Consider the following 17,503-nt stretch of genomic DNA (forward strand, 5'->3'; position numbering starts at 1 on the left):
TTGATAGAATTTTCAGTCGATTACTCGATTACTAAAATATTCGATAGCGGCAGCCCTAATATACATATATATATATGTCCTGTTCAGCTGTTTGACACGGAGAATGGAAGTCTAAGTGTCCGGTTGGTCTGAACAGTTTTAATGTTTCACATTGAGAGTATGACATACTCCCGTTGTGATCACTGAACATACCTCATTTATTAAGACAAAACAGCAAACAGAAAAGGGTTATGGGGGAATAGAAGAAAAAAGAAACACAAGAAAATAAACACGAACAACAACAAGAAACACATTGAACACCTACACTAACAATGAATATGTTGGTGCTATTTTCAGCTAGATATATTTCCGTTTGACAACATATGGGGGGCCTGATGACCAGGGAAAGAAAGGGGGGGGGGTCTATAAGATAAGTGATTGGGAGGGGTTGTGTGTACCCAAATCAGCTCTGTGATTTAGAAACCAGGAATCGTGTGAATCACTTGTGAGTGTAAGCCCATTGGCAACCGACCCTACGCTGCCCCATAGCCAATCCCGGCACCGAGGCCCCCCCACCCAAGCGCGTCCAATCACATCCAGCTGTGCATGAGCCCTATCAAACACGCGAAAGCCATGCAGACGAGCGAAGACGCCGCGCGGGCGCCACCCCAGGGCCACGGTCCCCACCCAGCCAGCGCAGCCCATCCCTGCTCCCGCAGCCCAGCAAAGGGGCCATCGTCACCCCCCAGAGATCTAGGGTGGTCCCCCAGGCCACCAGCGCCCCCATCAATCGGCCTTCAGGGATGGAAAGAGGGGACGCACCACCAACCCCACTTTGAAATTTCAGACCTCTACCTATTTTCTAAGTGGGCGAACTTGCAAAATCACAAGGGGTGTTAATACTTCTGCTCCTTACTGTATGTTACACAGCTCTATCCAAACATACCCTTTGCTGGCATGAGCGCACGCATAGTCCAGCTCGGCGAACACTAAATTGCTGTTGTATGATTTTTTCCTGGTCCGCTTTTTGGCATTCTGCACCGTCCTGGAGCCACGCTTGTAAAGCTCCACGAAATTGGACCTCTGCCAGTTTTCAATAGCCTCTGTCAAAGATTCAAAACTAGAAAACTCGGCCCCCATCTCCAACACCGGCGTAGTGCTTGGGGAGACATGGTCAAGATCCATGGATGAATCTATATCCTGCAAAAAGGAATACGAACGTTACAGGAGAAGCGTGAATATACAGAGTATAATCGACGGTGAATGTTCAAAACTCACATAGTCAGCTTGCTGGCCAAAGATTTTCGGACTGTCATCATATTGTTCATTCCACAGATTAAAGCACCAGTCTTTTCCAAAGACTCCCTCAATGACTGGAGCCTGAGATTCTGGGAAAACCAAAAAACGGCAGACAAAATGGATTAACTAAAAAAACAACAAACATAAAACTAACTAAGTACGTCTATACAACGTATGTGTTGTTGACGATGATAAAAGAGGAAAATTGATATTGAAAACACCTATTGACGGCTACACTGCTGGCCAAAAGTATTGGCACCCCTGCAATTCTGTCAGATAATGCTCAATTTCTTCCAGAAAATGATTGCAATTACAAATGCTTCGGTAGTAATATATTCATTTATTTTGCTTTGCAATGAAAGAACACAAAAGAGTATGATTTTTTTTTTTTTTTTTAATCATTGTCATTTTACACTAAACTCCAAAAACGGACCATACAAAAGTATTGGCACCCTCAGCCTAATACTTGGTAGCACAAAATAACTGCGAACAACCGCTTCCGGTATCCATCAACGACTTTCTTACAATGCTCTGCTGGAATTTCAGACCATTCTTCTTTGGCCAACTGCGCCAGGTCTCTGAGATTTGAAATTGCTATTTTTAGATCTCTACAGGTGTTCTATGGGATTCAGGTCTGGACTCATTGCTGGCCACTTTAAAAGTCTCCAGTGCTTTTTGAAGTGTGTTTTGGGTCATTCTACAGCTGGAAGACTAATGACCTCTGAGAGAGACCCAGCTTTCATCCAAACAAGTTCAAGCTGTCCTGCAGTCCAAGGGTAAAACAGTGTCAACCCGTACTATCCATCGGCATCTGAATTAGTGCTGCAACGATTAATCGACTAACTCGAGTATTCGATTAGAAAAAAATATTCGAATTAAATTCTGTTGGTTCGAGTATTCGTTTAATTAAAGTGGCGTTGTAATGGTTTATTTTGAAAGTGTTTGCATTTAGTTTTATTGATTAGGGAGGCTACACTGCCCTCTGGTCTGCCTCTTTTCACATGGCTGAATCCAACTGCTCCCAGTTAAGACCAACGTAAGCTCTAAGTTTTTGTTTGAGCTAATGTTTTTTTTTTTAATGCTTTCATAATTTAGTTTATAGGTATATTTAGCTGTTTTTTGTGGGAATGTGTGTCTGAACCATTTGTTAAGAGCATTGTAAAAATAAAAAATAAAACTAGCATTTTATAGTATTTAAGCTAGCGGACTTTTTTTTATGTAAATTAGCCAATTGTTATTTTGTTGTACATAGATCGTCATTAAAAAAAAAAAAAAAAATACAGTTTGAGGCTCATTTCAGGTATTTTAATTTTTCACGTCCCTTATCCGATTACTCGATTATTCGAACTAACTAGTCCATCGATTAATCGACTGCTAAAATATTCGATAGCTGCAGCCCTAATCTGAATGAAAAGGGACTCTATGGTAGAATACCCAGAAAGCCCAAGAGAAATACCCCACTTCGGACCCAGAGACATAAAAAAAGCCAGGCTGGAGTTTGCCAAAACTTACCTGAGAAAGCCAAAAACGTTTCGGAAGAATGTTCTCTGGTCAAATGAGACAAAAGTAGAGCTTTTTGGGAAAAGGCATCAACCTAGAGTTTACAGGAAAAAAAAAACAAGGCCTTCAAAGAAAAGAACACAGTCCCCACAGTCACACATGGAAGAGGTTTCTTGATGTTTTGGGGTTGCTTTGCTACCTCTGGCACTGGACTGCTTGACCATGTGCATGGCATTATGACGTCTGAAGACTACCAACAAATTTTGCAGCATAATGTAAGGCCCAGTGTGAGAAAACTGGGTCTCCCTCAGAGTTCACGGATCTTCCAGCAGGACAATGACCCAAAACACACTTCAAAAAGCAGTAGAAAATAGTTTGAGAGAAAGCATTGGAGACTAGAATTCTAAAGTGGCCATCAATGAGTACTAGAGGCGTGCGAAATTTCCGATTCTTAGATTATTCGCGATTCGGCCGTGGAAGATTCGAGAACGATTCACAAATATCCAAATTCCGATGATTGATTTATACCAGATAAAGCGGAAGTAAAACACAGTCAGCGCGGTCTTTGGGACGCAATGAGGAACGGACTGAGAGTAAATATCATGTTCAAGTCATGCCGCTAGATAAAAAAACAATCATACCTGACTGCGGCCGACAGCCGCTACAAACAACGCCCAGTTGCTAGTTATTACATACGGCTACAGTAGATATCATATATATGTAGAACTAGATGCAATATGACAGATGACGTCAGTGTTAGAAGATGCATTATTGAACAGGGATGCGAAATGACAGCCTTTCCGGCATAAGTAAACAGCCGCCATCTTAAAGCAGTAGACCTCTCTAGAAGGCTCTGTTGTAGCGAACTTAATTAACTTATTATCTAAAATACTCCTAAATCGGCAGAATCTTCGTTGAATCTATCTTTAAATGATGAAATAGTTTTAAAACTTTGGCAAAAGTAGACAGAAGGGAAATTATGGAATAACAGAAGCAATTTTAACAACTGTAACAGTTGATTCACAACATTAAATTAATTGAATGTAGTTTAAAGCTGCTCATTCAGAATGGGGACTGGAGTTTTTTTATTTACTGTTGTTTATGTATATTTGTTTACTATTATATATTAACTTGATACTGAAATAGTAGTTTGGTTTAGCCTGAGAGAATTTTTGAACAATTTTGGAACTAATGTACAAAACATAAAAAAATAAAAATTAAAAAAAAAGGAGAGGGGTGCATCAGTAATCGTTTTATAATCGAATCGGAGCCTCTGAATCGTAATCGAATCGTTTGGTGCCCAAAGATTCCCAGCTCTAATGAGTACATACCTGAATCCCTTAGAACACCCTTGGAGAGACCTGAAAACATCAGCTTGGAGAACTGGAACAGTTGGCCAAAGAACAATGGTCTAAAATTCCAGCAGAGCATTGTAAAATTCTCACTGATGGATACCGGAAGCGGTTGTTGCCAGTTATTTTGTCTAAAGGTTGTGCTACAAAGTATTAGGCTGAGGGTGCCAATCCTTTTGTCTGGATCATTTTTGGAGTTTTGTGTAAAATGATCATGAATTAATGTTTTTTTCATTCTCTTTTGTGTTTATTCATTGCAAGCAAAATAAATGAAGAAATTACACCAAAGCATTTGTAATTGCAATTTTGTGGGACAAATTGAGCATTATCTGACCGAATTGCAGGGGTGTTAATACCTTTGGCCAGCACTGTACCATAAAGCTTTACCCATACAGTACTACAAAGGCTCATTCACTTCCGTTGACAAGTTAAAGTCAATCAGTACATTTCAACTGGGATGGCTGGTATTGAATAACACGTTTCACTACCTTCGACCTTCCGAAAGCGGCTCTCGGAGAAAAAGTTTGTACACTAAAAGGTTTACATTTTGTAAACAATCGACCACATACCCTGAACCTGCTCGTCGGTCTGAATGCCGACGGTCCTGCGGCTTCGAGACAGACCCGGCGCGTCGCTCCTGGCCGCCGTCAGCTCGTTCTCAAGCGTGTCGACCTTCTGTTTTAAGACCGAGTTGAGCGTTTGGAGCCGCATGAGTTCCAAACGCAGCTCGACTGTGTCTTCGTCAACTGCCTTGCTCAGCTCAGTTATGGCGGACTGAGCCAACGTTTCCAGGATGGAGGAAAGCTTCAAGTGAAGAGATATGTTGCTTTCCATCGCTTCTGTAAGCTCGTGTGATTCTGGAAATGTCCTCGTGTGCTGAAAAACGTTGTTTGGATTAGAAAAGTAAATGTTTTGAGTAAAAAACAGCCCGTAGTAGAGAAAGGGAAGCGCTAAACCTGAAGTCAAGTCGAACCAATCGGGTTAGAGCAAACGTGACGTAAAGGACGGAAGTCTGATTCTTCTTCGTTGGTATTTCTTGTGAAAATATCATTTTGTTGTTTGTATAAGAAAACGAATGTGAATATTTAAATGACAATGTTTTTATTATTAAGCTACTCATTTTGTTATCGAAATTCTACCTCCACAAATGTAAATTTAGCAAGTTGTTACCTTCTTTTTCTCACTTTCGAGACTGTGTGCTACATAAATCTTTAAAAAAAAAAAAAAAATAATAATAATAATAAACTGAAAGCGGAAAAAACACTTACTATTTGTGAAAACAATAAAACTTTTTGTGAATAATTGATTACAACATTATTCATTGTTTTTCTTTCTCTGATGTGCAATGTTTGGAATATTTGTACCCCGTGGCATATTTGTGTTTTTGTTTTGTTTTGTTTGTTTGTTTATTGGAATGTTGATTTGTTCATCTGTCTGTTTATCATGTTAATTAAAACAAATTATTGATATTTATTGGCATTTGGACAACGGGTAGCGCACAGATGTCTAAAGAAAGGATCGGCGGCGTTAATAACTCGCGGCCATATTGGGTCGGAGAATTTCCTTGGCGGGGTCTACGTAGCGTGTGAATGGTTTTCTCCCCTAAAACAAACCGATTCACAAAAAACAATAATAATAATAATAATAATAATGAAGGTTGGTTTACACAAACTGTTAAACGTTGCTATGATTCAGGCTGAACATTAGAAAATCGACGCTAGTCCCCGTTGGCTCACAGCGAATTCGTACATCTAAGCGCATCGTTATGATATCTACCCGATATGTTATGATATCTACCTGACAAACAATCAAGTGCATTAGAACGCAAGCTAGGATAAAACAATGTTGTCAATATATAAGAAAACGTGTTTAATTCAAAACTTTTTCACTCAAATAAACGAGCAACTATTATTTCTGTTTACGCGAAAGGGTTCGTGACGTATTTCTTTCCGCCGGAAGCAACTGGTCAGCTGCGTCGCATTTACTCGCCGCTTCCTGGTTCTCTTGACGGCTCGTTTTCCGTGTCATCTTCTCCTAAATGCTGCGTTAATCTAGCGTTTCCCTCCTTAAATTTAAACGGGAATATCCTTTCCAAAGACTTTTATTCGGACTGCCGCCGCCATGAACCCGGAGAAGGACTTTTCGCCGCTGACGCCCAACATCGTCCGGGCTCTGAATGACAAACTGTACGAGAAGAGGAAAGTGGCGGCCCTGGAAATCGAAAAGCTGGTGCGCGAGTTTGTGGCTCAGAACAACTCCACTCAAATCCGTCACGTTATCCAGATTCTGGCCTCTGAGTTCGCGCTGTCTCAACACCCGCACAGCCGCAAGGGAGGGCTTATCGGACTGGCCGCGTGCTCCATCGCTCTGGGGAAAGACTCCGGTCTGTATCTGAAAGAGCTCATCGAGCCGGTTCTCACTTGTTTTAATGACTCTGACAGCCGCCTTCGTTACTATGCCTGCGAGGCTCTTTACAATATAGTCAAAGTGGCCAGGGGAGCCGTGCTTCCTCATTTTAACCTCCTTTTTGATGGGCTAAGCAAGCTCGCAGCAGATCCGGACCCTAACGTCAAGAGCGGTTCTGAACTTTTGGACCGACTCCTGAAGGACATTGTGACAGAAAGCAACAAGTTCGACCTGGTTGCGTTTGTCCCTCTTCTCCGGGAGCGCATTTACTCCAATAACCAGTACGCCCGGCAGTTCATCATCTCCTGGATCCACGTGCTGGAGTCCGTCCCTGACATCAACCTTCTGGACTACCTGCCTGAAATCCTGGATGGCCTCTTCCAGATCCTGGGGGACAACAGCAAGGAGATCCGCCGGATGTGCGAGGTGGTTCTGGGCGAGTTCCTAAAGGAGATCAAGAAGACCCCGTCCAGCGTGAAATTTGCCGAGATGGCCAATATCCTGGTCATCCACTGTCAAGTGGCAGATGAGACCAAGGTGACCAACGACCTGATCCAGCTCACTGCCATGACGTGGATGAGGGAGTTTATCCAGCTAGCGGGCCGCGCGGTTTTGCCGTACTCGTCGGGGATCCTCACCGCCGTGCTGCCCTGCCTCTCCTACGACGACCGCAAGAAGAACACCAAGGAGTCGGCCAGCGCCTGCAACTACAGCTTGATGAAGCTCGTCACTCCCGAGGATGACGAGGAGGACGAAGAGGAGAGGAGCGTCGAGTCGCCGTCGAGAGAAGACAAGGGCGACTCCGGCGACGTCTTGAACTCCTCGCAGGAAGCGGTGGGCTTCAGCAACATCAGCTTCTTCGCCCCGGCCGGCGCCGACAGAGCTCCGGTGACTCTGGACCTGGACGGCATCGTGCAGGTGCTGGACCGCCACCTCCACGACACCTCCACGGGCATGATGACGCGCATCGCCGTTCTCAAGTGGCTCTACCACCTCTACATCAAGACGCCGCGCAAGATGTTCCGCCACACCGACGGCCTCTTCCCCATGCTGCTCAAGACCCTCTCGGACGAGTCGGATGAAGTGATCCTCAAAGATCTGGAGGTGCTGGCCGAGATCGCGTCCTCGCCCGCCGGGCAGACGGATCTGTCGTCGTCCTGCGACGGCGTCGACGGCCGGTTGGCGCTGAAGGTACCGGAGAAGACTAGCAAGACCGGCGGCGGAGAATCCTCCCCGTCCACCCCGAGCATGAACTCCTACTTCTACAAATTCATGATCAACCTCCTGAAACGCTTCAGCGTGGAGCGGAAACTCCTGGAGAGCCGAGGAGCCTTCATCATCCGGCAGCTCTGTTTGCTCCTCCACGCCGAGAACATCTTCCACTCCATGGCCGACATCCTTCTCAAGGAAGAGGACCTGAAGTTCGCCTCCACCATGGTGCAGACGCTCAACACCATCCTGCTCACGTCGGCCGAGCTCTTCCAGCTGCGCAACCAGCTAAAAGATCTGCGCACGGCCGAGAGTTGCGCGCTCTTCTGCTGCCTCTACCGCTCGTGGTGCCACAACCCCGTGGCCACAGTCTCGCTCTGCTTCCTCACGCAGAACTACAAGCATGCCTACGACCTCATCCAGAAGTTCGGCGGACTGGAGGTTACGGTGGACTTCCTGATGGAGGTGGACAAGCTGGTACAACTCGTGGAGAGCCCCATCTTCACCTACCTGCGCCTTCAACTGCTGGACGTGGAGAGCAACCCTTACCTGATCAAGGCGCTGTACGGTTTGCTCATGCTTCTGCCGCAAAGTCAGGCCTTCCAGCTCCTCTCCAACCGCCTGCGCTGCGTGCCCAACCCGGAACTCATGCGGACGGTGGACGGGCCCAAGCGCAATGGCGCCAAGGAGCCCCAGGCGGCCTGCAAGCGCGCCCCGCATGCTCACGTGGACTACGACGAGCTGCTGCGCCACTTCGACTGCGTGCAAGGAAAACACCTGGAGGTGCGGCATCAGCGCTCTGGGCGCGTGGCCGAGCTGCCCGACAGGAAGCTCGTGTAAAAAAAGTTGGAAACTGACCTTAACGGGAACAATTTTGTACATACACTGGCACGACGAGAATGTTCTTCAACAGTTGACAATAACAAACATCCAGTACAGTCGAACTTGGAGGGTTGGCAGCCAATAAGATGATCTGAAGGTATGACTTGTCCAATTAAATCACAGGGCGCATACACAGTAAACAACCGTTCACACTGACATATGGTCAATTTAGGCTTCACTCCAGTTTTGAATCTCAGAACTGAATTGAATACACTGTGGTCATAAGTACATAATGTTCTTGTTTTTTTTTTTGTTTTTTTTTGTAAATGAATATTCCATTTTTTTCTATCATGGAAATAGTGCCAACATCAATATCATGAATGTTTTATGAAGGAGTATTACAGCCACAGTGGAAAGAGAAAAATATACAAAGATTGGAATGAAAGTGGTCTTAATTAATTGAAACCTAGCCCTCCGCAGGGCTAACGTAAGATGAGCTAGTAGTGACAGTAAAGTTAATCTTATATATTAGCGCTTAGCGCTCTTTATTAGCGCTTGGTGCTCTACTGCTTTAAGATGGCGGCTGTTTGCTAACGCTGCCCAGACGCGGCCTAGTCTATCATTGTGCATCTAGTTCAACATACATGTGATCTCTATGAGACTCCTCAGACCCTAGCTGCAACTAACGTAGCACGGCGGGCTAGTATTTGGCAACGTCGGCGTCGTTTGTAGCGGTTGTCGGCTGCAGTAAGTTTTTTTTTTTTTTTTTGCTTCTTCCTCTACGCACGTGACATCAGTGCGTTGTCCCGCATTAAAAGTAGTCCGAGCAAAACGTGATGCTTACAGCTGTCAAAATAAACGATTACTCGAGGTGAATAAAATTACTCGGATCAGTTTTTAAACTCGAGTTACTCGAGTTGCTCGAGTATTCGTTTCAGCTCTAATTTATTGTCATGATAAACAAATACAGTACTTATGTACTGTATGTTGAATGTATATATTCGTCAGAGTTTTATTCATTTTTTTCTTAATGCATTGCCAAAATGTATATGATCAGGAAAAATTAGAATTGAATCGGGAGCAAAAAAAAAAGCAATCGGATCGGGAAATATCGGGATCGCCAGATGCTCAAACTAAAACGATCGGAATCGGATCATGATGATCATGAAAAACATGATCGGAACAACCCTAACTAAAATATTTGATTGCTCCAGCCCTAATCATCCTTAATGGAAGGCAATGAGTTCATAGTAAATATTCCTTTGTTTTTAAAATTTCAAAACAATAGTAGGGCTGCAGCTATTGATTATTAAAGTAAGCGATTAATCTATCAGTTCGAATATTTTAGTAATCGGATTATGAACATTAAATGCGTAACAGAATTCATTTTAATTGATGTAAAACAAAGGCTTGCTAAAATTGCACTTTCAAAAGAGCATAAAATGTGAATACAAAATAAAATTTCCAAGTGTTTTTCCAAACAATGCAGAATTTCATTTCACAAGAGCAATACATTCATTCAACAATATATGAAAAATACACGTGCTTAAAAAATGAGGATCGAAATAGAACAAAAGAACAATTGGCTTACATAGCAAAAGTCAACTAGCTTAAATGCTATAATTTTTTTTTTTTTAAACAAAGCTCTTAACAAATCGTTCATACACATATTCCCACAAAAATGTCTGAATATACATATAAACTAAATGACGAATGCATAAACAAACATTAGCTCGAACAAAAACATGTTGATTTTAACAGGGAGCAGCTGGATTTAGCTAAGTAAAATGAGTTGTATCATTTTCACTGTTGCCATTAGAGGGCAGGAAACCACCCAAATCAATTAAACTAAATGCCAACACGTTCAAAACAAACCATTACAATACCACTCTAATTAAACGAAACCTCGAAGCAGCAAAATTTGATTCAAAGGGTTTTTTCTTATCGAATTACTCGAGTTAACCGATAAAATCGTTGCAGCACTCATTTCCACATATGTGGACCAAATACTCCTTTGCACTATTTTGGGTCACAAGTTTTTCTATCCGTTGATCCCTCTCACAAAAAAAATGTTAATAATGTAAATGCCATCTTGAGGCTTTATTGTCATAATAAACAAATACAGTACTTTTGTACTGAATGTTGAATGTATATATTCGTCCGAGTTTTATTCATTTTTTTCTTAATGCATTGCCAAAATGCATATGATCGGGAAAAATTATCGGGAATGATTGGAATTGAATCGGGAGCAAAAAAAAAGCAATCGGATCGGGAAATATCGGGATCGGCAGATACTCTAAAACGATCGGAATCGGATCGGGAGCAAAAAAACATGATCGGAACAACCCTATGGGAGGGTGGCGGCTATGGCCGTCAGTGGCGAGCAAATCCCAGTCCATTAGTTCATTTTGGGGCATTTGACGTCATTTCCTGTTGATTTTCAGTCACTTACAGAGGTGGGTAGTAACGCGTTACTCAAGTAAATGTAACTGAGTACATGTAACTTTTTCGGAAAAATGTACTTGTAAGAGTAGTTTTACTATGCATACTGCATAGACTTCATTATATATTGACGGGACACGGGGGCCGATTAATAGGAGGCCTATCTCCGTCAAAGCTGACTGAGTGGACACACAAGGAGCTTTTTACGTTGAAAATTCTTGTGAATGAATGCTTGAATCCCTGAATTCTTTATAGATATGAACGTAAAACAGTCTTGATTCTTGGTTAAAAGCAAAAAAATGGGCAGTTAGCATTTATTTTACGTAAATGTCGAATGTGCTGCTATTCCGAAAGCCAAAGTGGCGGCCCCCTGATCACAAGAAAGAGCTTTTTACGTTGAAAATTCTTGTGAATAAATCCCTGTATTCTTTGTAGATATGAACGTAAAACATTCTTGATTCTTGGTTAAAAGCAAAAAACGGGGCAGTTGGCATTTATTTTATGTGAATATGTTGAATGTTATGCCAGTATTTTAGCCAAAGTGGCGCCGCCTTAGCACCACATAGAGCTTTTTACCATGAAAATTCTTGTGAATAAATGCTTAAATCCCTGAATTCTTTATAGGTATGGACGTAAAACAGTCTTGATTCTTGGTTAAAAGCAAAAAAACGGGTAGTTCGCATTTATTTTATGTAAATATGTCAAATGTGCTGCTACTCCGTAAGCCAATATGGCAGCCCCCTTATCACAACAAAGAGCTTTTTACGTTGAAAATTCTTGTGAATAAATCCCTGTATTCTTTGTAGATATGAACGTAAAAGTCTTGATTCTTGATTAAAAGCAAAAAACGGGGCAGTTAGCATTTATTTTACGTAAATATGTCGAATGTGCTGCTAGTCCGTAAGCAAATGTGGCGGCCATCTAATCACAACAAAGAGCTTTTTACCATGAAAATTCTTGTGAACAAATGCTTAAATTCCTGAATTCTTTATAGATATGAACGTAAAACAGCCTTGATTCTTGGTTAAAAGCATAAAACCGGGCAGTTAGCATTTATTTTACATAAATATGTCAAATGTGCTGCTAGTCCGTAAGCCAATTGGGCAGCCCCTTTATCACAACAGAGAGCTTTTTACGTTGAAAATTCTTGTGAATAAATCCCTGTATTCTTTGTAGACATTAACGTAAAACAATCTCGATTCTTGGTTAAAAGCAAAAACCGGGCAGTTAGCATTTATTTTATGTGAATATGTTGAATGTTATGCTAGTCTTTTAGCCAAAGTGGCGCCGCCTTAGCACCACATAGAGCTTTTTACCATGAAAATTCTTGTGAATAAATGTTTAAATCCCTGAATTCTTTATAGGTATGGACATAAAACAGTCTCGATTCTTGGTTAAAAACAAAAAAACGGGCAGTTAGCATTTAATTTACGTAACTATTGCGAAGTAGGACGCCAATGCTGTGGCGGCTAATTTCTCCCATTGATTTTTTTCACGTTTAAAAATGCATGCATGGTACGAAAAATATAATAATTACCTTGAATCCTCAAACAAATCACTTCTCAAGAATAATTACATGACTCTATTACACCAATCAGACGCAAGCTTGCTGTTCTATGATCACGCCACCCTGTTCAATCACATAGTGTCTTTAAGGCACTGTAAAAAATGAAGTATTTGACAAAGTGCTTCCTTCAACATGACTCAAAGCGCAGATGTAAACCTCTTTGCACTTTTATTTGGCACCGATTGACCATGGAAAACCGGGGATTAGATCCTTTTAATTTCATAATAACTATGAAGGAACTATTCACTATTCAAACTAGTAAGTATTTTCTCCACTAGAGGGCACTCATGCTATTTGGACGAATAATGCTTTCCCTTTAATATTGTTTTTTAATTTCATTGGCTTAATGTGATTATGTAACGGGTATGCAAGTTTGTGCTGAGAGGGAAAAAAAAACATTGCTGAATTTAGCAGTTACTCACAATGTTCCCCAGTACTTGAGTATTCTTTTACCAGAATACTTTTTTTTAAAAATTTGTACTTCAGTACAAATCCAACTCCCGCGGATGGCAGCTTTAGATATTAATTTCGAGCGATGACATGACTCGCAGCCCCCCATTTATTGTAAAATGGAAACGAAGGAGTGCCATACGTTTGTGCTACTTTTGCGTTAGTTTGGACATCCCCATGTAATTGAGTTGGTACGCGACGGAGGGGCTGCGATTGACGTCATCACTTGAAATTATTCTCTCAATACCTATTAAACGATAGCGGCACAAATAAAAATGTTACAGCACAAACGTGGCACAAATGATTGACACCATTTTAATATAAATTTGGATCTGATAGGGGACCAACTTCATGGAGGTTCAAGAATGTCCCCCAAATGAGTAAGAGTGACCTGTAAATATGCTAAAATGAACAGGGAGTGACCTGTAAATGCCCACAAATGACTGGCTGTGAATTCTCTGGTTTCAGTGCCATTGACGGCGCTAGACGACCAATCCAAATGTATTAGATGTCTAGCGCCATCAATGGCAGCCAGTGAGCTAACATAGACACTATTCAAATGGAAGATTTTGGTAGCAACCTGTTGGTTCCTTTTGAAAACGATAAATCGATTCTTGATGGATGCATATCGTTAACTTTTTGGGCGACAAAGTATCACGATAAATCACCTTTAGATGTATTGTCACACCCGTAGTATATGGTAGGGTTAGTTTTTAAAATGAGAAAGTTTGTACTTTAACATTATATTAGGGCTGCAGCTATTGAATATTTTAGTAGATGAATCGATGGACTAGTTTGTTCGAATAATCGAGTATTCGGATAAGGAACATGAAAAATTAAAATACCTGAGCTGAGCCTCAAACAGTATAATTTTTTTTTTTATGATCTATGTACAACAAAAGAACAACTGGCTCACATAGAAAAAGTCAGCTAGCTCAAATGCTATAAAATGCTTGTTTTTTTTTTTACAATGTGCTTAACAAATGGTTCAGACACATATTCCCACAAAAAACTGCTAAATATACCTATAAACTAAATTATTAATGCGTTAAAAAACATTAGCTCAAACAAAAACTTAGCTTACATTGGTCTTAACAGGGAGCAGTTGGATTCAGCCATGTGAAAAGAGGCAGACCAGAGGGCAGTATATCCACTAATCAATAAAACTAAATGGAAACACTTTTAAAATAAACCATTACAACGCCACTTTAATTAAACTAATATTCGGAGCAACAAAATTTAATTTGAATATTTTTTTTTTCTAATCAAATACTCGAGTTAATCGATTAATCGTTACAGTACTACATTATATATACACAGGTGGTCCCTGGGTTACGAATGAGTTCCGTTCCCACGCAGGCCACGTAACTCGAATTTCAGAGTAAGTCAGAATTAACCCATCAAGTACCCAAAAATAACTATTCAACAAGTCCAAAAGTGTATTTTGTTTAATGATGGAGAGTACACTGCCCTCTGGTGGCAGCGTCGGGTCTGGCTGGACTGTCACTTGTATGACGGAGAAGCAGACTGACGTCTGACATGGATAATGGATAGCTGCGCTCTGGTTTGGCCTATATATGGCTGTAAGTTGTTTCAGCTAATATATGTTTGTGTATGCATTTGTAATTAAGTTTACAGCTACAGTTTGTGGAGTTTGCTATGAGAATTGTAAATACGTTAGCATTTGTAGCATTTAAGCTAGCGGACAGGCAAATTAGGCTAATTTAAACAAAATTTACATATTGATCAGACTAGGACTTTTGAACAGCAATTGTTTTGTGTCAAGTGTTTTATTGTTAATATCCGTGTTGTTTTGAACATAAGTGTGTTAAATGGTCAAATGTGAAGGAAATAAAAAGCTTAAAAAAGCACAATTGCTTTGTTTGCCAAACTGAACTTCTCGTTTAGTGACGACAGAACGTGATATTATTAAAGTAAAGGAGAAAATAAGATACTGTGAGGTACAATAAGGTACTGTTTATGTGACAAAAAAAAAAAAAGACTGGAGACAACGGCGGACGATACTCAGGCGTCGTTAAGAAAAAATCGCGTAAGTCAAGTACGTCGCAAAACGGGGACTATCTGTAAATAATGTAGTGCTGCAATGATTAATCATTTATCTTGAGTATTCAATAAGAAAAAAATATTCAAATTAAAATTTGTTGCTTCGAGCATTTGTTATAAGTGGTGTTGTAATGGTTTAGTTTGAAAGTATTTACATTTTGTTTTATTGATTAGGTTGGATACACTGCCCTCTGGTCTGCCTCATTTCACATGGTTGAATCCAACTGCTCCCTGTTAAGACCAACGTAAGCTAAGTTTTTGTTTGGGCTAATGTTTTTTTTAATGCATTTGTAATTTAGTTCATAGGTATAATTAGTCTTGTTTTTGTGGGAATATGAGTCTGAACCATTTGTTAAGAGCATTGTAAACATCGTTAGCATTTCATAGCATTTAAGCTAGCAGACTTTTGCTATGTAAGTTAGCCAACTGTTCTTTTGTTGTACATAGATCCTCATTTATTTTTTATACCGTTTGAGGTTCATCCCAGGTATTTTAATATTTTATGTGCCTTATCCGATTGCTCAATTACTTAAACTAACTAGTTCATCAATTAATCGACTACTAAAGTAATCGATAGCTGCAGCCCAAATATAAAGCTTGTTGCAATGAATTTTCTCAATATGAAAAATTAAAAATATACTTTTTTGTTGTTACAGCTATTTAAAGTGTTCTAAAGTAATGCTAGGCTCAGGGTATATACAGTATTGCATGTTAGGACGTATTTTTAAATTTTCATCATGTTACAATTTTAACATCAAATTATACATGAGTATTTTGGACGAATTTCCCTCAAAATTATGACTTAAATCTCATAATACTGTTTTTTTCTTTTCAGTGTGGCCTTAATTCACTTGTATTTTCCTATTAGTGTTTTTTTTTTTTCACTATGTGTCATATGGAAAATACATTTGCTTGCGTTTAATGAGTTGTATCCATAATTCCATACAGTTCTCCTTGTGATTATCATAGTTTTTTGCAGTGGTGTATTTATTGAATGATTTCCAGTTAATTGGTTGCCTTAATTTAATGTAACAAAGTATCACATCAATGCTGTTTGTGAGTCAATGAAGTACAAATGTCAACCAGCTGAAACAGTTGAATTACAACAATCATGTGTTTTCCTGTCAGGTGGTACAGTATATGTTTTTATTCTTGCTCTTAATGAATTGTTCCATTTATTTCACGTGAAACAGACACATTTCATGCCGGGTGGTCCACTATGGTTATTTAATCAGCACGATGATGAGTTATTGTCATGTGAGCCACTTACAAAGGGTCACATGTTTGACCCGGCTTGACTTTTCCAGTTCAGAAGCGTCATACATTCCTCATGTTGTCGTTATGCGCACCGTTAGCTTTTATTTAATTGGAATATATTTCTTATAGCTTTGCACTGTATTTGTTGTCATTTTTTGTGTAAAATCTCGAATAAAGCTGGATTCTGTGTGACGATGTACATGTTGATTTTTTCTAACTCAAATAGCAAATACAATTCTGGAAAGACACCATTTTTGGTAGGTCAAAAGTTGTCTTTTTTTCCCTTTTTTTTTTAAAAACTAAATTACTGTATACTGTTTTGAATAGAAATTGCTATCATGATTTGGTCAGATACTGCCTAGCACTGAACACTTTCATTGGTCTCAGTCTTAATTTATATAATGCAAAAATGGCAGTTGGGCAGGGTTGCAGACTTTTTAAAGCCACGTAAATGAAGTAAGCAAACTATAGATCCTCCTTAACATACTGGCTGCCATTGACGGCTCTATACGTCACGACTCAAATGGATTGGACGTCTATTGCAACAGAATAACCATTGTCTTAAAATTATTATTAGAGATGATGCCAATCGATCAGCTCAATCGATCGGGTCCGATCACGCGATTTTCAAAGTATCGGAATCGGCAAAGAAATATCGGACATGCCTTTTTTTCATATATATATACTTTTTAATTAAATCGTTTTCTAATTGTATTTAACATTAGACATAATATGTTACACTCATCCAGTCTTTAGTTTAGGCTTAAGGTAGGGTTATCAAATTTATCCCGTTAACGGCGGTAATTAATTTTAAATTTATCACGTTAAATATTTTAACGCAATTAATCCATGCGCTGCACGACCCACTCACGCATTGTCGGTTCAATCAGTAATGGCGCCGTTTTACCTATATATAGAGCTAAAAGGCAGCGTGAAATGAGTAGAGTGAATTTTGGCAGCCTTTGGAGCCTTTTTTTAATTGGCTAAAGCCTTACAATCCCTCTCCTTACGATTAGAAATATCATGGGAAGCAATATGGGGAAGAAAGATAGTAATTGATCTTTTTCTTAACACCCTGTGTTATTTCCCAACGCAGAGAAGATATATCAATTGGTACCACTACGCAGTCATGGTTGCACTTCCCATCATGCATTTG

At 40.3% G+C, this 17,503-nt stretch overlaps 2 protein-coding genes across 3 annotated transcripts in view; one reads left to right on the top strand and one right to left on the bottom strand.

Annotated features, from left to right (window-relative positions):
- LOC130904369 (zinc finger protein 90 homolog) overlaps positions 1–5,135 on the bottom strand; it is a 28,837-nt gene extending 23,702 nt beyond the window's left edge. For both annotated transcript variants that reach the window (XM_057817091.1, XM_057817090.1), the window contains exons 1-3: positions 4,700–5,135; positions 1,258–1,367; positions 926–1,179 (exon numbers count right to left, since the gene is read on the bottom strand). In XM_057817091.1, coding sequence (XP_057673074.1) covers positions 926–1,179; positions 1,258–1,367; positions 4,700–4,964 — 629 coding nt within the window. In that variant the 5' untranslated portion in view covers positions 4,965–5,135. The remainder of the gene's footprint in view (positions 1–925; positions 1,180–1,257; positions 1,368–4,699) is intronic.
- Positions 5,136–6,094: 959 nt separating this feature from the next.
- Positions 6,095–16,559, top strand: vac14 (vac14 homolog (S. cerevisiae)). The gene is made up of 2 exons (XM_057861560.1): positions 6,095–8,724; positions 15,265–16,559. Exon 1 carries the CDS (start codon positions 6,252–6,254, stop codon positions 8,583–8,585), a length of 2,334 nt encoding a protein of 777 aa, XP_057717543.1. The 5' UTR covers positions 6,095–6,251; the 3' UTR covers positions 8,586–8,724; positions 15,265–16,559.
- The last annotated feature ends 944 nt before the right edge of the window (positions 16,560–17,503 follow it).

The sequence above is a fragment of the Corythoichthys intestinalis genome, chromosome 16, assembly GCF_030265065.1.
Source record: "Corythoichthys intestinalis isolate RoL2023-P3 chromosome 16, ASM3026506v1, whole genome shotgun sequence".
Lineage (NCBI taxonomy): Eukaryota > Metazoa > Chordata > Actinopteri > Syngnathiformes > Syngnathidae > Corythoichthys > Corythoichthys intestinalis.

What these genes read in the sequence shown, in the direction of transcription:
- vac14 (XM_057861560.1), top strand. Translation starts at nt 6,252, where the DNA reads ATGAACCCGGAGAAGGACTTTTCGCCGCTGACGCCCAACATCGTCCGG.